The 27,366-nt window shown below is 45.8% G+C and overlaps 1 protein-coding gene across 1 annotated transcript; it reads right to left on the reverse strand.

Annotated features, from left to right (window-relative positions):
- Window positions 1-855: 855 nt before the first annotated feature.
- LOC121595221 lies at window positions 856-27,366 on the reverse strand. Its single transcript, XM_041918992.1, has 19 exons — window positions 25,618-27,366; window positions 19,591-19,617; window positions 17,757-17,926; window positions 15,545-15,758; window positions 15,416-15,484; window positions 14,969-15,045; window positions 14,574-14,828; window positions 14,220-14,474; window positions 12,685-12,768; window positions 12,017-12,163; window positions 11,418-11,876; window positions 8,338-8,444; window positions 2,756-2,842; window positions 2,512-2,682; window positions 2,241-2,444; window positions 1,888-2,171; window positions 1,601-1,819; window positions 1,253-1,524; window positions 856-1,178 (listed from the first exon to the last, which is right to left on the reverse strand). Exons 1-19 carry the CDS (start codon window positions 26,430-26,432, stop codon window positions 958-960), a joined length of 4,137 nt encoding a protein of 1,378 aa, XP_041774926.1. The 5' UTR covers window positions 26,433-27,366; the 3' UTR covers window positions 856-957.

The following is a 27,366-nucleotide window of genomic DNA, read 5'->3' on the forward strand; positions in this document are numbered from 1 at the left end:
ATTTAGATTAGTACGGTGGTCAATTCCGGCATCCTTTCGGATAAACTTTATCAAACTTATTTCTCTAAAACGATTTAGGACTGAATGATTAGACGTATTCTTTATTAGGCTACCTTACACTTCATGCGTCATTATCTCTCTACAATCGCACAAGGACAATTTGGAGACTGTGGCTCATAAGACTGTCTATATTTATAGAAATTATAGAGAAGCAATACTATAACACCATCGTTTTTTGTCAAAGCCCAGTGCAAACGAAAGAAAAATGTCGAATCAACATACTCTCTGTTCTAGGTATGCAAGAGATATTAAATTACTATGAAAACACCCTGCAGCATATCAATTAGTAGCTCTTTTTGAGAAACAATCAAATTGCCGATTGTATCTCACGAGCTAATAATAATAATCGAGAGGATATTACTGTTAGCTACTCTATTGAACCAAATCAGACTTTAATTGATGCATTATTAACGCAACGAAATTAATCACCGCGTACAACTTACGTCAAAGAAAAAGTCGAACGAAGCCCCAATCACGTAAGAACTTAATCTAACCGTCTTTTCGAATTCTATCGGGTCCCTATACTATTAATCTTCGAATAGTACGATACTTTCTGTCCCATCCTTCGTTCGTCGTTTCGTCCAATGTGTCCAATGTGTGGGTCGTTAAATATATCGTTTGACTAGTGCCGTTCGAAGTAGTATCACCTTACAGTCGCATCGCATATGCAAAGTACCTCCGGCGAGGAGGTACTACTAGAACTCAATCTAATTCCCCTTCCATTCCATACTGTCTTGCAGATGTCCTTGCATATGCCGCTAATGCGTAAGCGATTAGAACGAAACTCAATGTAAAGTACTGAAACAGTTTGCATTATTACCTGGCAAGCTTACTTCACTACACTCTATAATATATAACATAGGATGTCGATGACGCTCCTCCATCGACCGGTGTAGTTCACTGCATTTTGGAGACCTCAAATTTCGTGTTGATAATTTCCTCGTCCGAATCCAACACTGGAAGCGCCGCGTCCGCGATAGCAGCCGGTATGTTATCTTCTACCCATTTCAAATTTTCCTCGTCCGTCGTCGGACTCTTGGCGTTCGGTTTCGGCGAGTTGCTCCTTGTGCCGCGCATCTTTACACCGTACGCGTCGGAGACGAATTGTTCTTCCTCTTCTAAAATGTAAATTCAAACCAAATTTAAGGCATCTCACATAATTAATGTACTTAATTTTAATCACAAAACATACCATCATCCTCGTCCTCAGGGTTATCTAGCAGTGGGGTAAACGCGTAACGTTGGTTGTTGTTCGTCGGTCGCCACAGAATCATGATTACGAGTAGCAAGGTCGAGAACAGCACGTGCCAAAACGCATCGTCTACCCACAGCTCTTTCCAGTCCGTCAAGCAGTCGGCAAACCGGTGCACCTTAATGGAGTACAGCATAAACACCACGGAAGCGAGCACAGCAAATATGAGCGTGTTGGTAAAATGTCGGTACAACGATAGCTTCACCATATTCCTGAAAACAAAATGCAACGTGTTCATTGATAAAACTCACACGCAACGTAGAATATGCACGTTCTTTGCATACATACCGTCGCAGACGCAAAGTGCGCGTCGTTTGCACAAGGGACGTGAAAATCCACCAACAAATGGCGGAGTCTAGTACGGCAAGCGGTATACTAGCAACCAGTATCTGGTTGCTGGGATCGTTCTTCGTGTGCATGATGCGCAAAAAGCTCTCAACGCACGCTAGTACCAGATACAGCACCCCTGTCCCAACCACCCGATGCAACATTGGCCCCAGTCGTGGTCTACAATAAACAAAAGTGTAAATAAGTATATAATGAAAAAACTAACCTTTCAAGTCCGGCGTACGTACTTTACGATGCCAAAACCGAGCGACACTATGATCACAAGCATTCTGGCCAACGTTCGCTTTCCGCAGGACACCCATTCCGCGAGCAGCACCATCCCTTTCACGGACACACCGGTTGAGTTGATGCTCTGATATTCCCCGTAGAACATGGCCTTTTCCAACATTCCCAGTAGAATTACGCCTCCTATCCAGAACTGGATACGAAGCAAATCTCTCCATTGTAAAAAGGACACCGTCAACCATACGATGCCCAGCAGTACATACACCAAGCACATAGCTCCGTAAAACTGTGAATCGGAGAGAAAAGGGCATGAATAGCTCAGTCGTACTTCATACTACCACTCCACCACACTGACCGGTAAAAGCGGCCAATCAACGGCTGACAAATAGCCACTCGGGCGTCGTATTTCCACATGTACACTCGCCGTGTAGTCATCGAACATTTCCTGCTCTCCATTCGCACGTGCACCGCCATCCTTCTCTCCCGGCTCTATACGCAAAATGAAGATGTAAAGTCCATCCTTGGTCACTGTAAACACCGGTTGCTGTTCACTGTTGGGCTGAAAGAGGTTTACAGCAGCTTTAGTTCCTGGTTGCAATTCGCCTACTTTGATTGATGCTTCTTACCGATCCGATGCTTCTTCGAGACGGTGCCGGAAGGGGACTGTTGACTGCAGCGAACTTTGTTTCCGGAATTACAATGTGCCGATCATTGCTGCACACATTCGGATACACTGCAGAGTCGATCTGCGTGATGTTGTTTCGCGTAGGAAAACGTTCATCCTGAAGCAAATAGGACTAAAAAGGGCAAAAGTAGGACAAAGTTACAATCCGGAACGCAGCAGCTCGCAGATTCGATCACCTCACTCACATAGCTCACATATTCTTGCCAACATTTTAGCTCCCGCAGGCTCCAGGAAATGTTCACACGTACTTCCGGGCTGGCACTCGTTCGGGTCTGTGCTGCCTCGCAAGTGACTTTAAAATGCAAAAAAATGAAAACATACGGAAGTTACGGTATAATGTCATTGATAAGTTGGCAGTGATGATAAGCAAACCCGCGCCGACGACTTCAAACGCTGACCGCGTTACAGCCTTTCACTTACCCTGTACATAAATGCTGAATCCATCGTACAGTGATTTCGGTATTGGAATATACGTGTTCCGCTAAAATGATAAGAAGCAGCAAATATGTGTCATTTGTTTTCCTCACCATTCTGTGCGTTGTCGTCTGCTGAACGTGGCACCCCCCTTCCCGTTTGCGTTTGCCCAGATACAAGAAACCATTCGAATTGACGATTCCAAAGAAACATACCTTCGTTAACACAAAATCCCATTTTCCTTGCTCCGGAAAAGCAAATACACTATTAACACATAAAAATGCGAAACATATTCGCAAACAACGCCGCACCGTCCTTTCGTTCATGCCTGCCTGCTTGAATCTTCCAATAACTACACTATACTAGGTTCGTCCGCCACAGTAGCAGATGTCGGGCGTTATTACTAGCCTATTCGATGGGAGATATCTTTTAGTTAGCGAGAAGACCGGCTGTAGCAAATTAGAGAAATAAAAATCCCATGAATATTTTGCCCGAATGGCCGCTTTGTTTACACCTTCCAACAAATTGCGTGACGTTTTCAACGCAAAGATCAGGTAAGCAGAGTGACCAGAAATACCGATTTATCTGTATTCCTACCGATTTTTTATATGCCTACCGATTCACAGATGACCGCCCTAAAACTACCGATTTTCCATTTATCCTACCGAAAATCACAGATATTTGATTTTTCATTCGTTTAAGCTTAATCTGTGGCGCTTGGGATGCTGTTTCAAGGATTTCTAACCTCATTTGTTACTTATCGCGCTGATGCACGTTTGTTTGCCTGGCACTTTTTATCTGTTAAAATTTAATGTTCATAATAAGCAGAAAATGTCAGTTGAATGGATTCCGAGAATTGCTCGTCAAAGAAAATCATTTGAATTTGAATTTGCATTTCGCTGTCGGCGGTTAAAGCTTACCCGACAGACAAAGAGAATGAAATTTCCAGGCGAGGGGTAGGTAGAAACACACGGTGGGGGTCCGGCCCATGATCGGATCCGAAGTCCGTTGTTTTGGGCTGAAAATTAAAAATGGCGGATGGAGCGCTACAACAGAGAGAATGCGCTCTCTTGTTCCTTCTTCTTCTTTTTGGCACAACAGCCGCTGCCGGTCAAGGCCTGCCTGTACCCACTAGTGAAGTGGGCTTGGCTTTCAGTGACTTATTGCTACCATAGCAGGATAGTCAGTCCTACCTATGGGGGGTCGGTATATTCGGGGCTTGAGCCCATGATGGGCATGTTATTAAGTCGTTCGAGTTGCCACTGTACCACCAGACCGGCGCTCTCTTGCATGCCTTTAAAACACACGAGACGCTCTCACTGAAAAGAACGCTCGCTCGCGCTGTTTTATTGTATTTTCCTTATACCCCTTCCTTTCCGTTTCTTTCGGCATGCGCTGCGCTGAATTGTTACCCCACTTGATTCCTGCGCTGGACTGAAACCTCCTCCCGCTCGTTTCTTTCTTAGCGCGCTGTGCGCTTCCCTTTACACGGACCTGGTGCACCCGAATCAAAAGAAAAACTTTAACACATCAAACTTGGTTTATAAATATTTTATCACTTTTATTGCAAATTAAACGCACATTTTAATTTATAGCTTCACACAATCTTACTTCAAACCTCCTACATTATTTATAAAAGACGCACACTTTTTCATTCTCTATGCTAGTAGGGTAAAAAGAAATTGATCGTTAAAATAATGGATTAAATTTAAATGGTTGCGTTCTCAATGCTGCTCCTGCCGAAATCTGCCAATATAATCTGGCCACACTGGTCCGGAGGGCAAAAGCTCGCTCGAAAGGTCAATAACCGTCGCAAAACGTCAAAAACGACCGTCGCCAGCGCCTCGAAATCGTTGCGAGTTTCGCTCGCTGGCGACGTCGCTTTGCAGTACATGCGACGTCGGTTTTGGCGTTTTGCGACGGTTTTGCGACGGTGGCCGCCAAAAAGCTCGCCTTGCCCTGTGGGCAAAGTGACCAGAAATATCGATGTATATATATATATTTAGGGTTTGAAGGAAAAAATCTCAATTTTTTAATCATTGAACTATAAAACTCAGCCAAACAATCAAATCAATCTAAATAATCCAGCGAAAATCTAATGACAGCACGTACGATTAAATCGTATCCAATGGAGCACTGCTGCGGCCCTAAGCGGTCACGTGGAGCCCCAAGAAAAAGAACTTGTCACCACTGAGAAAAAAATGTGCATCTTAGTCCTTCTTTGGCTTAGAATTCCCAGTACAATGTTCACATCGACACTTCAGAAAGACCTTCATTTGTGTAACCGCTGAACCAAATCTAATCCATATCCCAGATAAAGGATGCATATTCTCGTGAGATGGAACTTTGATTTTGCGCATTAGTACCCAACCCCCCCCCCCTCCCGCTTAACACTTCTTTCGCTTTTACTTTTTTTAACTCAGTTAAGTTTCGAGTTTTAACCTACCGAAAACTACCGATAAAATTTTGATGCGCCTACCGAAAACTGCCAAAATAATCTGGCCACACTGCAGGTAAGGCCCCGATTCGCTCACAGCTGTCATGACAGCGGACAGCTAAGCCTGAACAAGGTGACCAGCGTGGACAATGATGCAACGGTGAATTTTATTGAGTGCTATTTATTAGTTATTCACTCAGGCATTTTAAATGTGGAAAGGTATGTCCACACTGTTGATGTCCGACTAAAAGGTTCAGAGATGCAAAATTTAAAGCAGTAGCACAATTCAGTCCAGTTTGAAAAGTTTCAACGACAAATTGTTCAGCACGTACGCAGCCAAACTATCTCCCCAAAGAAAATGGCTGCGTCGACTCTCTGCCAGTGGTTGCCAAGCCGAAATCTTTCAAAATACTGGAAATATTTCACAAACCAAATTCTTATATTAAAAAAAACCCGTTGTATTGAAATGCTGTACAGGGGAAAGAGCTGCCTCATCCCTTATGAAGATCTGCATGCTGTTATCAAATGGTACAATGCGGACCGCTGGTTTAGAATGTTGGAAACACCGATTCACTGATGTTTCATGTACATATATCCATATCTCGCCCGGATATTCGAATAACATGGAGCTTCATATTTTTGTAATTAGAATATTTGAATTTGTTCTTGAATTATAGTTGCTTTTTGTTATATGCTCTGCTAACCATTTTTGTTTTTCAAATATCCTCCACACAACACAATGTCACGTTTGTATTAATATGTCATTTCTCAACAACACGGATAACCGGACAGCCGGATAAAAGATACCCTGATAAACGGCGCTCCACTGTATTTGGATCCGAAAAAAGGTCCCGAATTCAAGGCCGTAAGCCCCGCAGTGGAGTATTTCTAATATCGTATAGTCGATTTATTCAGTGAGATTGTTTGTCCATGAGAGATACAAACATTCTTTTTATACGAAACTCACAATTTTAAATACAAATGAATCTTTTATAAAATACCAGCATTTATAACTCTTTGGACAAACCTTCTTTTTCTTCTATTGGCAGAACAACCGTTGTCGGTCAAGGCCTGCCTATACCCACTAGTGGGCTTGGGTTTCAGTGACTCATTGGTTACCATGTCAGGATAGTCAGTGCTACGGGAGTATGGTTCATTTGGGGCTTAAACCCATGACGGGCATGTTGTTAAGTCATACGAGTTGACGACTGTACCATGGTACCAGATATCGATGTGGATATCAATGATTTTTAGATATTCTTTTTACCTTACCTTTGCCAGTTTTGTATTACGTACAATCAGTGTGTAGCTGATTTTATAAATAATAAATACATGCTATTTAAAAAACGAATTATTATCCCATCCCAGACATCAACACAAATGACACAACAGGCCGCGCGGAAAGACTCGCTGATGCTAATTAATACAGGTTTATTTTGTGTTTTGTAGCACATAGCACATTTCATATTTTGTGTATTGAAATACAGTTATGTAAACCTAGACCTCATAACAATAAGCTTGTATGATAATTTAGAAGCGAAATTAATCGTTGCCAACAATCTAACAGTGATTCACACAGAGGGCCAGAGGGATCTGTTAAAACGATAAATATAATCGAAAAATAAATAATCAAAACGGCTACAATTTAAAATTAAGCTGCACCCCTTTCAGCGGTTAAATGCAATAATTAAAAGAAAAACCACTTATGATGTTGCTGCCTTTTCGGCCAATTAATAATAATCCATTTGTACACCTCCTGTATGTGAGCTACAATCTAACCCATTTTTGCCACCTTTGCCAACTGCTTCTGCTATGTTGTAACACAAAGACATACGAAGATTGATTTTATAAAATGTTTTCTCATTCTTATGATTTTTTTTTTGTTCTTTCTTCCTTGCTATGCTCATTCGCTTGCTCTTATCTCTTATCGAATAATTTTGTCGATAGTCGCGTTGCTTAGTTCGCATTTGTGTCTACCAGTCGAAACGTTCTGCTCTGCTATTATTTATACAAGTTCTAAATATGATGTTAGCGATGTCCATGAAAATTCATCCGTAGGTTATACTATTTATCCAATACTTCGTGTAAAAAGGTTTATTTCAGGGTGATTTTTTTTATTCTTTCTTTTTTACCAATTTTGCCCCGCTTCTGCTTCAGCTTCTGCTAGACTATCTCTAATGTTCTATTTAAAAAAAAAAAAACAAAGACACAGAATTCTTCCTACCCATCGTTCCTGTCATCGGAGAGCGTGCAGCTTGTTGGATCAATCCGAACCGAAATCAAATCAGCTGAGAGCAACATGCACAGATTTGAGATCGCAAAAAGTTCCTTTGCTGGATGCAACATTATGGCCTTTCCGAAGCTCTATCTATGTATCATTCCTATTCGGGCTCGTATCATGGTGCACAGCAGTCTCTAGACCCTTCTTAGCGTTCTTAGCAAACAAACACCGCAGCTCCATCGCTCTATGCGTGGCGTGGCGCTCTATGTGGAACTTGCCAGTTGAAGAAGGTTCACGAACAGTGTACAAATGTATAGTTTGCATTGTTGTAAAGAAAGGTGTGTTTAACGTTTCGTTCATTGTTTAATACTCGGCCTGCCGCCGTTGCTGCTTCCCGGTGCTTCCCCTACGGCTTTGGTGCGTCATGGCATGCACCTGCATGTAATGTACATTTAAATGTGACGGTGCTGCTGCTGCTGCTGCTTGCTGAAATATGTTATCGGCCAGTGGTTGTTACGTAGTGGTCGTCCGGATAATGAATTGCCATATTCACGGCTACCGTGAGATGCATGAATCTTGCAGATTTAGTATAATTGCACATGTGTTACGCGATACCAATATACGAATAGTGGTGTTGAAAATGTGGTTGTAAAGATTAGCATTAATTTGAACTAAGTGGCACTAGTATAGAGTACGGAGTTTTTATAGTAATTGGAGCGATCCTGCAGCGGCCCTTTAACTTCCCCCTCTGCGGCTTGCTGCCGTGCCTTCCGCTCCAGCTCCAGCTCTTGGGCGAGTGATTCTGTAAAGACAAAACACAAAAGCAGAGGAAAAGAACAAATCAGCGGCACAATCTCTCACATTCACTGCTGCACATCGTCGCATTCATAACCTTCTTTTTTTTTTTTGGTAATACCATTATTGTCTTGCTAGTGGGTATGCAAACAAAGCTCCATTACAAAAGACATTTTAACAATGTTCTTTCGTAAAATTAGTTAGCTTTAACCGTGGTACAACTCCCACGGGCGCACACCACCAACAACCATTGCGTCTATCAAAACGACTCCCATTTTCTACCCCGGGGGCCTTGCAGCATAACTATGACGGAATGTGCCGCATTCTTCCTTCCTCACAAAACGCTTCTGCGGCGATTATCGCCTGGAGAATTAAACTGATTTGCCGGCAATTCAAGTGTGGCGTGCATGTCACGCGAGAGCGAGGGTGCCACTCCACCAACGCCCATCGTCGTAACCATAGTGACATTGTGCAGAAAATCCTGTTGTAAATCCGAAATAAGCTACTCCGCTTGCGGGGCAGGTGTGTGATGGCTCCCCTAGCGCGCGGCCGGGGACCTAATAAAAAGGAAAGAAAAAAACCCAAAGCGAAACAAAACCCATATCCCGTGGCAAGTATTAAGAAATTAAAAATGAAAAAAATAAAATCCCAACCTCAACCTGGCGAGAGTCTACCTCTACGCGTGTGACAAGCGAAATCGCGGCACGATCGTCACTCGAGGCAACAGATAGGTACAGTAGTAATAAAAAAAAAAAAACACCACACCGCTACAATTGCTCTCCAAGCGCACCCACGACCCACAAATTTGCTTCTTACGGGGCGGGGGAAGTGCCCAAGAATATACGGACGACGCAGCGTTGACAAAAGAAAAACGAAAAGGGAAACAAAAAAAACCGTTTCAGGACACCTTTACAATCAACACACAAAGCGTACACACACACACACACCAACGATTCTTGGGCGATGATGGGGCCACCGCCGTTTTTGCTGACTCTGTAGCGCACCCGAAGTAAATGGATCATCTCGTAGCCTAGCGTGAAATTGAATCAATTTTTTTCTTCTGTTTATGATGTCTCACTTGCCATATCATAGCCTACTTTGACTGCAGCAGCAGCAGCAGCAGCGGCCCGGTAGACACCAGGGGTTGTCGTTGGACAGGGGGTTGTTTGGCATGAAACGTCAAAAGTAAAGAAAACGCGTTCCTTTTCCTTCGCCGTCGACGTCACTGCTGCTGCTGCTGCTGCTGCTGCACCCTCGCAGATACCGTATCTTTCACCGGGGCGCTTTCTTTTCACGGTTGTTTCTTTTCGCTGGCTAAGCCTTGCGGCAGGCGCCGCATGTGATTTTCGGATTTTTTAGCGTTAGCCACGGAAAATAAAAAAAAAAAAGGATACACCACCAAAATCCCCGTACCATCCCGTACTTAGAAATGCATGAATTTACTGCGTACTCAGGCAGCTTTTCACTTCACGAAACCGTAACCCTCCTCTACGTGCTTCCGTTCCTCGCTGCTGCCATCGTGCCAGCCGAACCGCGCAGAAATTATTTGCCGAAAGCGAACCATTTTTCCCCTTCGTCACCCGGCCGAGCGTCCTCACCACCACCACCACCACCATCGCCCCAGCCCTTTCCTTATACCTGGTTGTAGTAGGCCTTGGCCCTTTTTCCCGTCATCGTCAACCATAACCATTATCTGAATATAATAACACAACGCCGAGCTCTGCCAGCCCAGCCGACGGGAGGAACGAGCAGGACGAGCAGCAGGACGAGCAGGAGAAGGCAAAAAAATGAATAAATTGGATTATGTTTATGAAAAACATTTAATACAAATACATCCGACGCCGAGGAGCAAAAGTAATGAAACGGGAGAATGTGTATATGTGTCCGTACTCGGGCCCGCGGGAAAAAAACAAGGAAGAAAGAAAGTAGTCTGCTTCGCGTTCCAAGAAGCTACAATGACGCACACGCACACAGAGAAACATGGTAAAAAACATTTATGGTTGCATGTACTTTGGCAACAACAAAACAGCCTAAATCCTCCCCCCTTTGTGGCCATCCCCCCACCTGTCCCATCTGTATGATAAAAGGCAGCTACCAGCCGAAGCAGAAACCGACCAATTTGCTTTGTTTTACTTTTAATATATATTTAAATTTTTCATCGACAGAAAAATTGTGCGTACCACCACTGTGTCAAGTCGTTGCTGTTAACCTCGCGGAGCAAAAATTGCCGGAAGGCTGGCTGGCTGGCTGGCTAAAGAAAGAAAAATGCTCCGCTTCAGTGCAACTTTACCGGAACACCAGGTTGGGGGGGGGAAACAGGGAAGCAAATCAAACAACAACGAGCGACCAGCACCGCCACGGTGAAAGTGGAAGCACATTTCGCCGAGAAAAGCGATTAGTGCGTGGCGCCCCTTTCCTTTTCCTTTTTTTTTTGGGAGAAGTTTTCCGTTCGCATCCCCTCGGAGCGAAGTTGGAAAAGAAATAAAATAAATAGATTGATGTAAAATTGCAAAATGATTATGAAAATGGATCTAACTTCGTTACGGCGTTACGATTGACATCATTATTGTCATCATTTGTATCGAAGAAGGAAGGCACAAGGCAGACTGGCCCGCTGTTGCGGATCCTTTTTGTTGTTGCGTTCTTCTCCTGTTCCTCCTTCTGATGCTTGATGCCGTCTTGAGGGCCACTTTGTGCTTTCCCCCTTGTTGTAATCGGGCCCGGGCCTTTCGTTTTCGCGGTGGTGCGGTAAAGAGAGCGGCTGCGGGCGGGCTTCCCGGTTGGCAAACAGCAATTGCGCGGTTCAACGATTTTCAATAGCGCTGATAATGCAATTTGTGAAATTTTATGAATGCATGAGCCATTTGCATATCGAATGTCGCTCGCCCGTTTTGTTGTCTATAATTCAAATCGCTCCACTCCCAACGTCCCGTCCCGTCCCACAACGCCCCCCGTCGCACCGTCTCGCTTCGTTACTTACCGGAATAATTCTGCCAGAAGGCCCCGGTGGCCATGATGTCGAGCCCGGGATAGTTCCACGATTTGCCCTCGCTGAGCTGGGGCTGGGAAGGTGACACTTCCTGGCTCGGGCGTGACGATGACGACAGGTTGGGCGCCGGGCTGTCCTCCTTCGAGTACCGCTCGGACGAGGACGCCCGCCGCTCGCGCTCCACCTCGACGCGATGCCGATCGCCGGCGCGCAACGACTCCTCGATAGTGCTCCGGTGCTCGCGATGATTCCGATCCACCGATGACGACGAGGACGATTGCTGATGATGCAGCGGCTCTCGCTCACGTTCCTGTCCTTTATCACGTCCCTGCTCCCGCCGGTCCCGGTCCCGCTCGCGCTCCTTTTCCCGGTCCTTCTCACGTTCCGAGTCGCGCTCACGCTCCTTCTCGCGCTGCTGCTGCTGCTGCTGCTGATCGCTACTTATGTTTTCTACCCCAAAGGAAACACACAAAACAACAACACACCCGTATCATGTCACAAAGTGGGCCGATAACAAGGGCAGAGAGAGAGAGAGTGCTGCTTCAGCATTCAATGGCTTCAGCCGGGCTCTATCCGATGCTATCGCTTACCTGCAATGATTCGCAGCGCTTCAGCCGGCGCGCCGGATGCCTTGATGATGTCCTCTAGCTGCACACGCCGCTTGCGCTCCCCGTCCAGCCGCTCCTGTATCTGCATCCGCAATCGGCGCTCCTTCTTGAACCGCTTTTGGTACAGTGCTGCATAGCCAACGGACACAGGGACGGTGGGGAAGAGCAAACGAAGAAGACGAAAAAAACACATCCCGCAAAAGAAACAAAACGTTACTTCCATTTGATTAAGTTTCCAGTCTTTTAAATTATGTGATTTATGATGCTAAATCGTTGACGCAATTTCATCAATCATTCCAACCAGCGGGAATGAAAGACAGAAGTGAAAATCGGTTGGCCCCGGGTGGGACCCACAGAAGAAAAAATAGGGGACGCAAAAACGGTGTAAAACAAAAGATTAACAAAAAAAACAGCGATGCACCTTTCGACCGAGCCCCCAGCCAGCTTCGGCGAACCAATTTCTGGCGAACCCGCCAAAGATGTAATCTGGCACAGAAATCGATGCATTTGGTAAATGCAACGGGTTTTTGAGCGTCAACCAAATCAAAGGCAGAGAAAAAAAAGGAGCCTGAAAGGAAAAGCGGAAAGCATTCCCGCACTACACTGATGCGATCGCGCAATCGGTCTCGATCACGTTCTCGCAGACTTACCTCGCAGTCGCTTTTCATCGGCCAACTGACGCTCGAACGAGTCCTTCACCTCGCGCTCTCTGATTACGTCCATCTTCAGCTCGGCTGCGAAAACGGCCAAACGGACAATAAATATGTAAAGGAGAAAAGTATACACATTTGTGCGAATTATAATTAAAACAACTCTTCATAACTGCCTTCCTCTTCCCAATGCACCACCGGAACGCTCCAACTCCAACACGACGACAAGGGTCCTCCTCTTGGGTCTGTGATCCATCTGATCCATCCATCCGTACGTCCGTCCATCAGAGCTGGTGTGTTCTCAACAAATTCTGCTGAATACCACACTCCGCTGTGTGTAGCTCATCTGTAGCATTTTGTTTTTTTTTTTATTCCTTCTTTCTAAATCAAATTCGAGCTAATCGGAATCATATCGATCATCGCGCGAAAATACCACTCTACTGCAGGAGACGTTCAATTCCAGGCGAGATTTCCGAAAATGCACCGCAAAGCATAATCGAAAAGTGTACGCTGCCTTCACGGAAAATGATAGGTTAATTCGCGTAAACATTGCTTTTTACGATAAAACAACTGGCAAACGATCATTATTAGTGGATCACTGATCTGGCTGACTTGTTCTGCTCTGCTCTGCTCTGGCCCGTTCTCTGTCGCCCGTCCGTCCTCGGGGAAATGCAATTTCAAAATTCCAAGATACAACCCCAAAAAGGGTGGAATGAAACATAATAAATTGATGAATTTTCAAAACGACCACTTATGCACAACTGCGATTCTCTCTGTCTCTCTCTCTCTCTGTCTCCCAGAAAGAAAGGGAGATCCATCATGCGTCGGGTCTCCAGCACACAGGTCCCGCCGACACACGGTGTCGTCAAGAAAGGAGGGGGGGGGGGGGGGGGGGAGGAGGAAAGCACCAACAAAAAAACGACAGAGTGGAATTGAAATCTAACATGTTGAAGCAGTTGATCTTATTCGGACCTTTCGGACGGAATTCGATGGCCCGCGAGCTCTGTCAGCCACGCTAACACAGCCACGCCAAAACAAAACCGAGCCTCCCTCCAGAATGGGGCAAAAAACAAAGGCGCAAAATCGATAACAATTATCTTTAATTATGGACCTATAAAGTGAAATCGTTTATCTACATTCATATTAAGGCAAAAGGGCATGAATTCTCCCGATCGCATCGCAGCGCATCGCATCGATCGATGCGATCGTGGCCGTGGATGGTACGAAGGAGGCCAGAGCCAGACATACCGAGAGTCTGTAGGGTAGTGGTATTATTTGAATCTGAAAACTCCCGAAACCAAGGGTTCTACTGCCCAGAAAACATCTACGCCACCTTCCTCCACTGCCAACCGGAATAATTCGATTTGGAGCGCACCGTTATCCTCAATCTTAGCCCCAACCCAACCTCGGCCCCCATCGATCATCGATGGACAAAAAATGGATACAGATGGATGGATGGGATCACTTGTCGCGTTCGTCGTTATTGCGCAGGAAGGGGCACAGCGAACTCCCGAAACGCTTGTGCGCAAATTTACCTTTTTCGTAGGACGTCTGACGCTCCTGCTGCCTGGCATTGTCGGCCGCAACCTTCAGCAAGCCCTGGATGTTCCGCAGTAGCGTCTCGGTGGACGATATGCTCGGGTCCTGGCCGGTGGGCACCGCGCCAACAGCCACACTGGCCGCCAAGCTCGAATAGTTCAGCGCCTGCTGCCGATGGGCCTCCATATCCTGCGGGACCGGCATGACGGCTGGCACCGGCGAATGCAGGTCCCGGTCACAGTCGCTAATGTCTGTGTTGGTAAAGTGCAGCGGAAGCAAAGAAGTGTGTGTAGCAGCTTTTGGGAACGGCGCATACGCGTACAAGCGCACGCAATCGTGGTGGCACCTACCTTCGTCCTTATCGTTCGGTTCTTCCGTGTCGGATATGTTGGCTTCACTCATATTCTCGTCTTCCTCGTGCACGGACGGTTCCGGTGAGATCGGGTTGCTTCGTTCGCTTTGCGCTCCGCTGCCACTGCCAGCTCCGCCGCCACCAACACCGCCTCCGACGCCGCTAGCGCCACCACCCCCATGATCCCCGACGCCCGACTTGGACAGGTTCAGTGCGGGACTCTGGCCGTTCGGGGAGTCTGCCAGCGGTGGACCTGTTTCGGCCGGGGGGAAACAAATGGAATGACAGAAGGAGTTATATTTGCTTCCCTTTACGCGCGGCCAGGGCCAACGAGGGTTGCGCCCTCCACGTGACGAATCGGGCGGGACCACACTGCCCGTTTTGTACACTTACCACTGCCCTGTGAGCTCAGATCTCGCGGCTTGTGGTCAACGTTTGGTGTCCTGTCATCGCCCCGCTCCTCTCGCAGTCTAAGCTCACGCGATCAGCAAAAACGCCCGACGACGATGACGATGATTTCGAGAAAGCAGCAGCAGCAAAAAAAAAAGGAACAACAAGCACACGTACACAGAGAGATGTTAGTGGAAACGTATAAATTATATGCACAACCGAGCCCACCACTCATTCTTCGCAACCTGTTACGATCGATTTGTAAGCGAAGACAACTGGCAGCGAAGAGCACAACATTAACATTGTTTATTTTCCCTACTCCTTCTCTGCACGGGAAGGGTGATCCCGCGATCGATTATTCTCGCTCTCTATCTGTGTGCTACGATGACTTCCGACTCTCGCGCGCCAGTTGCCAGTTGCTTCGAGTTGCGTTTATCGCTATCGACTCACCTTTCGAGATGCTTCACTATATCCTCGTAGGCAGCTCTGCAATTTTCCCAAATCCCCGTGTGATGCGACCTGCGAATGAGCAACTGACTGGGTTCATGGGCTTTCGTGGACAGACACGACACAACACACCTTGCAATCGCCTCCATGCCGGGAATGTTCTGACCCTTGATGATCGACCCGTCCGGTCGCTGGATGCCGTGCGGGTTAACGCCAGGGCTCATCAGCGGGTGCCCGCCGGCGGCCGGGTGCGGGTTCATCTGCATGAACGGTATGTGGTTCAGATGCGTCGGGGGTGCATTGTAACCGTTTGCCAGCAGCGGGGACTTATCCAGCCGGGGCAAATCTGGGATTTCACAACCGAAAACGAAACGAAAAATCCGGCGGTAAAGCCGCGTCAATGAATTTGGAGCGTGGAATTATTAATATTAAGAGTACCCAGTCCCAGTCCCGTTTCGGGTGTCATTCGGCTAATCGAAAAAGGGCAAACGCTCCCCCAAAATTGAATAACCATTATCCAATCACGTGGATCAAAGAGGAAAGCAGCCACTACCAAGCCTAGGCTTGCGATCAAAGTGTTCTCTCGACAATCGTTTGGGGAATTGGCACATTCTTTCGCAATATGATACACCCTTCGTCGCACACGGTGCCGCCGCTTTTTCCCTTTTCCCTCTCCGGTGCCAACCGTCGGGGGGTATTTGCCATCCCAGTCGTCCTTCGGGCACTTTTCCTTACTGGCTTCGGCTGGTGATGGAGCCTTTCATGTATAATCATTTTAAACGTTTCCAGCTGTTATTTATTATTATGTATTCCTTTTGCTGCTGCTGCTGCTGTTGCTGCTGCTGCTGCATCTGCATTCGCCTGCTCTCCTTGTTCCAACCATCATCAGCGAACAACGCGGCGTGGCCGTTGCCGGGTACGGGTACCCACGGCTCCGTCTGCCGAGACTCTCTAATATTTCGCTGTGTCGTTCGCGATACAATCGATCGATCGTCGTCAGCCTGTTGGTTGTGGTGCCTGTGTGCCTGTGTTCGGGGGGATCCATATGAGTCTCGCCCGGAATGCGTCTGATTTGATGGTTTGATGCCTGCATCGCTTTTCACCTCGATAGAGGCCGTAAATCTATTAACATAAATATTTTGCAACGGCTCAAATAATAGGTGATGCGATACACGCGCTTCTACCAGCATATTCGTATAGTCTTCATCGTATCGGACAATTATTTAGCGATTCGGCTGTTTTCTTTTGCCACTTCGCCACAAAGCACGGTTCGCACACACACACACACAAAAAACAGCGATCCATAGACTTTTTTGATTATGCAAATTATAAGTATGCCAAGCAGAAATAAAATATGCGTATTGCTGGCTGTAACAATGTTTAGCAATGCCGCACATATGTCACGTGATATAGCTGATATACCGGCCTAACCAAGGTTTGCCGCCCATACCGTCTATTAAAATGGCCGCCGCCGTCGCCGTGGCTCGGGCAAATAATGATCACAATGCTTTACGTAAAGCTGTATTGGCCCGATTATAAATATATACATAAGGCAAGAGGGCTGCACAGTACAGCCGGCATTTAGCGACTGCAACAGTTCTTGTAAATAGCAATAGAGGTAGTCGATAAGCCACAACATTCGTTTACAGATAGTTTAGGTGAACCAAGCTATAGGAATCTTCGCACGATAGCTTCTTTTTAAATGTTGTTTTTTTTATTCGTTTTACATGAACTTCACGAAATAAATTATTAAGATAGATTTTTATCAGCAAACTACACCAGTAATTCGTTTTACGGCCTTTGTCATATAAATGTATATTATTTTTCACCAAAAGAGCCTTCATCGCTTTTATAGGCCGTAACGACCTGAACAGTCAAACTGGAAATAAATGTCAAAAGGAATCCAATTGGAATTTTTAATCTGATCGTTCAATAGGTGCTGTAGATTCCAATTACCATCATATCAAGTTCACTTCTTATAAGAAAGAAAATGTTCTAAAAGTATGAGAACCCCTGACATCCCTGTGTTATACTTCTGTACTACCCACATAACCAGAAAAGAATTGAACCGAACCTCCGCATCTAGCACATGATCTATCGACCATGCATCAAAATAATAATAAAAAGTAGTATTTTTCATTGAGGCGGAACACTCCAAAGTACAACTGTACAATTGCTTAATAATTGTATTGATCACAACAGCAACAAAAATACTGCTACAATAATCCCTCTGAAATGTTCCATCAATTGCAGCACTTGACGCTGGGCGGGTCTCTAATCTAAATGTACATATATAGCTCATGCAATCATAGACACCGTGCCTGCCCTATCTTGGCAATCTTACCGTTTAGATGTCCGTTCTCGTACACAAACTCTCCGTTGTCCAGCCGATGCTTCTTCAACTGGGCATGATGCGGCATGTGCGATGTCGGCATCGAGAGTCCTACCGGGCCTCGCTTCGGCGGTCTGCCGGGCCTGGAACTGTGCGATAGCAGAGAGTTACTGGAGTTAAGACTGGGAGATTGTTAGTATAACATTAGACTCAGTTGCAAATCTATCTATTCATATAAAAATGGGAATATATTGTAATTTGGCTTTTCTTCATTTAGCAGCAACGCTGGTAGGCGATAGGTGTGGGGCCTTTTGTATCAATAGTTGTAACTGAAGCATTCGCGCAAAAAGCAAACAAACCAAAGGACTATCGTGTACTTGTGTCAAACAAAACATTTTTTTTTTCAATTTTTGTTCCATTAATCTCTCATCGAATGGGCTGCCCCGCTGAATGGGGTGTACCTATCTCACTTTGAAGTTTACTTTCTTTCCCGGGTTTCCATCCTACCATCTGCACCAACAAACAACGTACAAGTGAAAAAAAAGTTTAAATTAAAAAAGACGATCCTACCCTATTGCGGTGCTTCCTGCGTGAGCATTCGTGAAACGTGCATTAAGAACTTTGCTAAAATACCACCACTGACGATTTATGATTTCGTACAAAGGGAACGGCCAGAAATGGGGAATGCATGATACCGGATGATGAAGACCAACTTTGGTCGGTTGTGGCAAACGGAGCTCACTTGTGGCACGGGAGTCGCAAGTACTTGTAATTGTAGGTTGAAAATTGATTTATGCATTTTATTATCTTTATTTTTATTATACCGGATTTTGCCGTGCAATGGATTTTCAAAACAAGCTCCTTGCTGTCTTTACAAGACAAGACGGCACTGCGGCAGGAACCCATTTGTAACTTATCGTATTGCAAAACCCTCCCCCACCCCCGATAATACCGGTACATTCCCCAAGACTCCTGTGATTTATATCGGGGTGCAGTAAAATAGTAATTATATTTTCTACAAATTAATTTTCAAGCATAAATTTTCCATTAGATCCCTCCATACACTATTGCCTCCTTGCCTGAAAACCATCTGACTTCTCTTCAACAACAAAAAAAACCTCCCATCTGCTCTTAAGACCACCCCGACCCGCTTTCTTCACCCTCCCCGATGACTATCGTTAATTCAGGCCACCTTCGGCCTCGTAAATAGAAGCTAGTGCTGAAGAATTAAACACACACACTTTGCCTCAGATAGCATCTTTCAAATGGTAGCTCCCTACATTCGTACGGGGTACGTGGTAGATTTGTCTTGAGACGGTCCGACGCCAAAAGCAAACCGATGTCGATGGTTGGATGCCATGCCATGCCGGTCCTCAACGAGCCTGAACGCCTGAACGTCCTCGAATGGATGATTCTTTTTTATTTTTTGCTTTGTTTTTGTTTTCGCGACTCATTTAAGACTGATTTCAACACGTCGCGAGACCGTGTGTACGCATTGTACACACGCAAATGACTCCTCGCATTCGTCGCTTCAGTGTGCGCTCTGTTCCTGCTGTTCCTGAACCAGCGACACGGAATAGAGCGTGGTGCGCTTGACGAACCGCTAGCCTAAGTGCATCATGTTGCCGCATAAGTAACGTACCTTCGGAAAAATGTACCATCATACATACAGGCACAAAAGGAAAACCGTCGCTTTTCACGCTACTTTGCAGCGCGCATTGCGCATTGCACGGCTGCACTACTTATCGTACACGGGTACACGAATCTCGAACGGTTTTGGCTAGGCCTAGGTTTAAGTTTTGCTACATCTACAATTAATTCAATCGCACATTTTTGGAAGTCATACCTCTCAGGTGGCTTTATGGACAAGCATCTGAAATTAAAAAAAGAGAAATCATCCATTCATTCAGTGAAGTTGTAAATACACACATACACACACAAACTAGCTAAGGGGTTTGTTTGAAGAAGAAAAAAAAACACAAAAATGAAAGATAAACAATCTTAACACAATCGCACGGATACCAACAAACAAAAGGAACACGTTTACATTTATCAATTCGTTAGTAAACAACAACATCCAAAACTATTTAAAGGCGCATAGCACGAACCACGGCACGAACACAAACACACACGCACACAGCACACAGCACACGAACACGTACGAGCAATGCGAGTCGACAGAGAGTGTGCTACAACACGCACACGACGAGCACGGGCACGCACATCATGTCTACGTCGAATATTAAGATCATAAATGCATATCAATAGCAGGCAGCGGTAGCCAAACGGACAGGCACAGGCACAGGCACAGGCACAGGTGATGTTTTAACTCCCGGGTCCCGGGTCACCCTCTCGCATTCTATGGTCCGTCCTTCCGTCCGCGCCCCGTTCCATTGGAATCACCCACCAACCAACCCAACCCAGCCAGACAGAAGAGGCAATTGCATAAGGTGTAAAACCGCAAACCTGGCAGCAGGCGGTGGTTGCGACCGCAATTGTGGTTGCATAGCAGCGAAGCGCCAAACTCTGTGAAGCCTACCGCGATGTTTCTTCTTATCTTCCGAGATCCGATTGCACACAAGTGGATCCTTCCGCCCAGCCTCGTTCGTTCGCTTGGTCGTTCGTTCGTTCGCTCGCTCGTTCGTTCGTTTCGTCCTTGTTGCATCTCTTTTGCCTGCGGATGCCACACTCTCCCGGTGCTGTGTCTTCCCATCCCTTCATTCTTTTTATCCCTTCCCCCACATCCACTAGCACCCCATCTGTTTCCAACGCTTTCCCCTCGACAGCACCAGCAAACGGACCAGCAAACGACAAACAGGTTATGGACAAACTGTTGTTCAACATCAATTCGCAATAAAACACGCCCGAAAAGAAAATCGAGGGAGAGGACAACGACAACGACGACGACGACGACAACAACAACAATGATGACTACTCCGTAATGTTAAACGATTCTTTGTCAGGTCCAAGCTATTCAACGCACGGAAACCGTGATTTTTCCCTCCCAACTCGCATTGGCAATGCTTTCTTTTCCATGCTCAATGGCAATGCATACTTCGGTTCGTTGCCGCTACGACACCATCGGCACCCTTCCGTGGCGTAATAGAATTAGCTACTAATGTTCCCGCGCTAGCAAACGCTGGAGAAGTCAACTTAATCCCCCATCCAATGCTGCTCTACCCTCCGGATTCGCTTTGTGGTTGAGGACGTCGCACTCAAAGATCACAACAGTGATATACAATTTTCACCAGCCCGGCCAGCCCAGCATTCCCAGTATCGCTTGTATGTGCTTGTTGTTATTACTGCTGCTGTTGCTTATTTCACTTTCTCGAGAAGGACTTGTCTATTTACATATCGCCATCGCTATCGTGCTACGGATTTTCGTGACACAATTCATCAAGTATGTTGAACGAATGACGGATACCAGCCATACCGGCTCAATGGACATCAAGTGAAATGGTGAGGAACTGAACTTTATTTGTGCGGGCATTTCTTGCAATATTATGTACAAGACATACTTTTTGCCATCATGCTGTTGCTTTACCATGCGCAACTAGGTGCAACGTGCATCCACACAGCACAGCATGTTAATGAATGCAGAGGTTTCGAGTTATTATAGGTAATTTAATTTATACCAATTGAAACAAATTTCACATTAGCTCGCTTCTCCTCACTTTACCGCAAATTCTTATTCTCAGCATTTTTGCTCGATGCGTTGGTAGCATTTTGGAGCAGGTAATGGAAGTGTATCCCACCACTACGCCATAAATAAAAATGTCTACACTTTGCGTCTTACATGGCTTTTCTGTGTAACCGTCCCATGTTCCGCGACCGTCCGTACATCTCGAAACTCGGATTTAGGAGTAATAATGTATGCCAATTATGCAACGAATTCAAATGGAACACACTGAGCGCCACAACGCAGGAAGGTGTTAGCATGAAGAAAAGGCATTAAATATATATACATATACATATCGTCTATACGCTACCAGTGCACGTTCTGCGCACAGCAGAACAATTATTGCCAAGTTCCCCTTTTCGGTGCGACTCGCGATCTGCAGCCTCGATGTGCATATATTTTTATTTCGTGATAAAGCCTTGTTACGAATCATTTGCATTACGGCCCGCAGCCATTCCCCCAGACTTAAGTGAGCTGCTAAAATTACGTCCTAGATTAATTGAGATAATATAATAAAGGAACCTCATCATTCATGTCTAACATGCCACTACATGTATGCGTCACAAAGGCCTGCATTTGGGAAGGTTGCGTGAAGTGGCGTACACACTCTTACCGGTCGCAAAATAACACCTGATCCTATCGCCCATTGTCTAAGTACTGTTCTACAGCGCAACTAACTGCCTAAGGGCATCCGTATCGTGTTGCTAGACTTAAAATGCTTTTTAGTTTTACACATTATTTCAATATGAATAAATAATTTTACTTTACAAAACTGTGTTCACCTATGTTTGGTGTGGTGTTTCTTATATCTAAATCTTTTTATCATTTTTAAATCAATTTGAACAGATTAAACTATTTGGTTAGTACGAAAGGGCCGACCCAAACGACGATGGTGACTATGTTGCTAAGAAAAAGATACATACAGGTATTACCCGCTATAAGCTATTGATGCGGACTGGAGGCAATCGCGTATCTCGAATATTCGCATAAATCGAATTTCGAAGTTTTCAGTCAAATTTTGTAATTTTGCTTGAAGTCGTTGGTTGTAGCCACTCAATGAGTTATTGGATCTGATTACAACTGAAGATTACAATTTTATACCTTTTATTTTTAAATTCAAACAAAGGAGAAATTATTTTCCATTTCACAATTGATCTGTCAAATCAGTACAATTTGCTGATCAAAGAACTATCAAATTTAGAATATCGCATAAAACGAAATCTCGTTTATCGAGTATGGCGTATATCGGGGAATACCTGTACAAGCAAAGCAATTTTAACGCAATCTGTTTATACGATCACGTCATTGTAACAGTTCGACTCATTCCTCGTATCACTTGTATCATCTTGTGAAATGCACTGGCATACCTTTGCACTTGTTATTCCTTATGCTTGGGCAAGCGCTCCTAATTGGGAATGGGCCACTTTACACCTTCTGCTTGCAAACAAAATATTATTAGCGTTTTTGTTTTGTTTTGTTTTGTTTTTTATGCCCTCCACCTCAATGAGGCAATCGAACATTTCCAATTTTACAGCCTTTGCTCACCGCTCTCTCTCTCTCTCTCAGCCGTTCCCCCCCCCCCCCCGTCCTTCCATTTTAGTACACGCGGCTACGGTATTCAAATCTTAATGCCGAAACACAATGTATCACACTTTACGCACAAATAGCGCTGCGTCCTAACGACAAGCCGGCAATTAACTATCCATCGACGCCACAAACATCCATTACGATTCGTCGAACTTAGGATCATTAAAATAAGGCATTCCGATGCAGCCAACAACCGCCAGGACCTGGACGTAGGGTGGCGAGTGGGGGTTAGTAGTGGTGCCGGGCTGCTGCTGCCGGACTAGTGTTCGGGGGCAGCGCGCATCTTCGGTGTTCAAAATCACTGATTACCATTTCTTGCCCGCGCTCGGAATCGATGCCCTTCGCCGAGCGCCGCGCTGTACGGTAGTGACTCGGTTTAATTACAATCCGAACCTTTTAAATTAACTGGAACTAATGCCTAAATTTGAAACGAAGATTTCAATCAGCACTGTTATTGCTCAAGAACACAGTTTACCCTTTTCCCTCCAGATTTACGACTGACAGTAGTCGTAATTTAAGAATGGTGCGCGTTCATTACAGTGTCGATTCAAAAGAAAATCCATCAATCATATCTTCCGTTTTCTTAACGCAGGTTAACGATAATTACACAATGTATGCTAGGCGAGCGAGATGAAACTCTCCTCTGCCGCATCGCTGCTGATCCTGCGAGTTTGCGATTCGAACCTACCCACACACACACACACACACACGCGCGTTGTTTCCCTGGCCACTCTTCTGCCTGTAAACCTATCCCTCGGAAAGGGGCATAAACACGTTCGGCTTATTTGCCACCGCATCGTAAAAGCAGCAAAACTCCATTTCCTGCTTGCCACCGCATTATCTTCTGCTCGGTAACCGGGTTGAACCGTTGGACAGGCGGGGGCACAAGCATACCGTGTTCGATATCTGTTACCTCCACGCGATGCGAATTAAAATTGCTACATTCGCTCTGCGCCCAAGCACTTGCCAATTCGCAGTGAGACCCAAGCTTAGCTGAAGGGGGAAAGCTTCCTGTCCCCCGTCCACGATCCACGATCGCGACGAGCGCGGCGTCGATCACGACTCCGCTCTCATTTTCCCGTGTTGAAAGTGATCGATTCTGTTATTGCTCCTTGCCACTGCTGCCAGCACCACCAGCACCACCACCACTGCTCAGCACTTCACCACTGATCGCCCAGAGGGTTCAGATCGCGATCCTTGCTCCTGAATGTCGTCATTTTCACCACAAAGACTGTAGGGACGCATTTGGGAAGCATAGATGCACTCGCACCTACCGCATCCTGTACCGCGGGTATGGCAGTTGTGGTGCTCTTCTGGTACGCTTGCAAACCACCGCTGATGTTCAATATCCCTGCCAAAATTGCGCAAACATGAAAAACATTTCTCCGTCGGAAAAAAACGGTGCCTACAATTGCGTTTCCGATCAGCATGTAGCAAATATTGAATGCAACGTGCTACAACGTGTGTACAATATGAACAATAATCAAAAAAAAAAAACGGAGTGCATTAGCCTCCCTTCCCGCCCATGACCGCAAACTATTTTGAGGTTTACCACTGCCACTTTCCAACGCGCGGTGGCACCAACTGTTCCCTTATTCCTGGTCCGCACCGAACGGGTGAGATTCGGGCGAGCACGGTGGGAAGCAACCGGTTCCGATGGTTTCCTACGGTGCACAAACAAGGGATTAACAGATAGAAGATTTTACGCTTCAATGAGTTTTGCCTTCCAAGCTGGTAATAGTTTACATTTTACGGTTACGTACAATTCGAGAGACAGATGTGATCGGGAGGGTTTTTGTACTTGATACAGTTGAAGTTTTGCAGCTTGAAATTTTGATAATTGGACGTAGCGCCAACTCTCCGCTACAGTCGCCAAATATTGCTCTAGACTGTAAACCCTTTTTTTATCAGTAATACAGTACTGTAGCAGCGTTTATTCATCTTGCTTGGAATAGTGTTAGGTGCATATTGGTATACAAATATTTTGGGAGTTTTTTGGTCTTCAAAATTGTTTGCAAACTTGAACTGGATTTATTACAAGGCCACATGTACCATGAAATGTGTATAAATTGTTTATAGATTAAAGATAGAAATTATAGTCTTTCTAAAATCAATTGCAAATATTTTCAATTCCAATAATAAATCTTTACATTCTATTGCTCTATAAAGAATATTCTTATCGAATAGATTATTTATCAATTTTGATCGATTATCAACTATTTACTGGGTGTTGTATATAATTCAATTAGTACCAATCTTTGCATCTCCATTGAACAGAAAATCTTGGAAGCTTCACATTTAACATGCAACAAAACAAATATTTTTCAGATAACAAACACTAAACGGTTATTAACTTTTGCTAAGAACACGTACAATTTACTCTCCATGCTTTGTGTAACATTTTATGTTCAACGCAGTTATAACTGACAATTTGAACCGCTATACCACCATTCGCAAGCCATTCTAGGTAATGTTGTGTTTCAAGTACTTAACATAACTACAAAATACTGAATGCATGCTTCCTATACGCTCTATAATATGGTTTGCTATACATATAAGTGTGCATGAGTCGGCGCACTGCCAACAGGTTGGCATTGAAACACTCACCTGGCCGTGGTGCAGTCCCGGTAGAGGACGTCGAAGTCTTTGCAGGACAGCAGCTTGCAACGGTTGACACCGGGCTGGATGGCGCCCAATCCGCGCAGTATTCGCACCTGCTCAACGTTGCACACCAGCGGCACAATGTCCAGCCGCTTTAGCTTGGTGTAGACTGTGTGCAGGCCACCGACGAGGTGTTTGAGGAACAGCTCGAAAGCCTGCGGAAGACATAGCATCGTTTCACCCTGTATCATGAAGGCGGCCACCTTCTGGCCCCGGTAGTCAACGAGCTTGCACTCGTTTGCCGTGGGATCAGAGCTGGAGATCGGCGGTGGACTGTTGTACGATCGCGGCGGCACGTGATGGTGCGCAGCGGCCATCAGATCAAGCGGACTAGCGTGGTGCATGAAGGAGTTAAGCAAGCCGAGTCCGTGGGGCGGCAAATGCGACAGATTCTGTGCCATCCGGGGCGGCATACCGACCATGCCAGCCATGCTGCTCGGCGTAGACACGTGCGGAGGGCTTAGTGGGTGCCCCATGTGACCCATCATTTGGACCGGACCGCCGGCGCTCAATGGACTAGACGAAAGTTGGCGGCTACTGTGATGATTGCTCAGTGGTCCGTTGTTGCTGCCGCCGCTGTGACTGTTGTGCACTGGACTCACGGGCGTCGGGGTGCGCGTTTTGTCCAGCTGGTGCTGATGGCTGCTGCTACCGTTGTGGTTGTGCTGTATCGGGGACGAAATGTTGCGGCCCCTGGAATCGTTCGACGAAGCGATACTGTGATCGCTGGCCGTAGATGCAGTATCCATCGCGGAATCCATCACTCGCGATCGGCTGAGACGATCACAACACTTCACTATCACTGTATGAATCACAAGAAAAACACCCTTCTACCTAATCCTTTACTTTGATTCACTCCACACCACACGCACGCACACGTACGCACACGCACACACAGCTCGTATTGTGCGTATTTCGATATTTCAAACCATTTCTACTATTTCAGTACGAAGAAAACTGATGCCAATTCATTTTCGGGCCGTTCAATCGCTTTGAACGCACGCAATTTGCACAACTCATGCACCTCCGCAATGATTACACTATCCAGTCGATAAATTATTCGCACTTCTGATACGCACCGCGATACGCTCTTCCTTCTCTGGATGCGAAACGCGAACGTCAAACAATATCAGACACTGTCACTGTGGCAAAGTACCTTCACTGACCACACTCTAGCCAACTAATCAACGCGCGAACACACGGCAGTAATCCTTGTCCCAGCCAACTAACACGCACGACCATCTGAACGAGCGCACAAACGAACGAACGTACAAGTGAACGACGGCATCCGCCAAGGCGAATGGCTGGCGATTTGCTTGCCGTGGCCACAACTTCTGTAGCGGACAACTTCTTGCGATTCCCGCTTTGCGATGCCTATTTTCTTTCTCTCTGCTTCCTCTGCGGTTCGCTGCTGCTGTGTCCGTTTTGTCTGTGACGGCAGCAGAAATTACACCGACCAGCGGAGCCGGCAGCCGCAGATTCCCATCTGCAGACACACAAGATTTTATTTCCCGAGAATCACACAACAAACGGCAAAACGCGCTCTCGTTACGAGTGTCTAAATCGGATTGCTATGCTGGCTGGGGCTGAGCACGACCGAGAGATACACACGAATCCCCGTCGCCGCAGTCACACGAATAATAAATAACAGTTTAAAAATATATATTAAAGAACGAATCACTTAATCGTACAACA

Source organism: Anopheles merus, chromosome 3R (assembly GCF_017562075.2).
Source record: "Anopheles merus strain MAF chromosome 3R, AmerM5.1, whole genome shotgun sequence".
In the NCBI taxonomy this organism is placed as follows: Eukaryota; Metazoa; Arthropoda; class Insecta; order Diptera; family Culicidae; genus Anopheles; species Anopheles merus.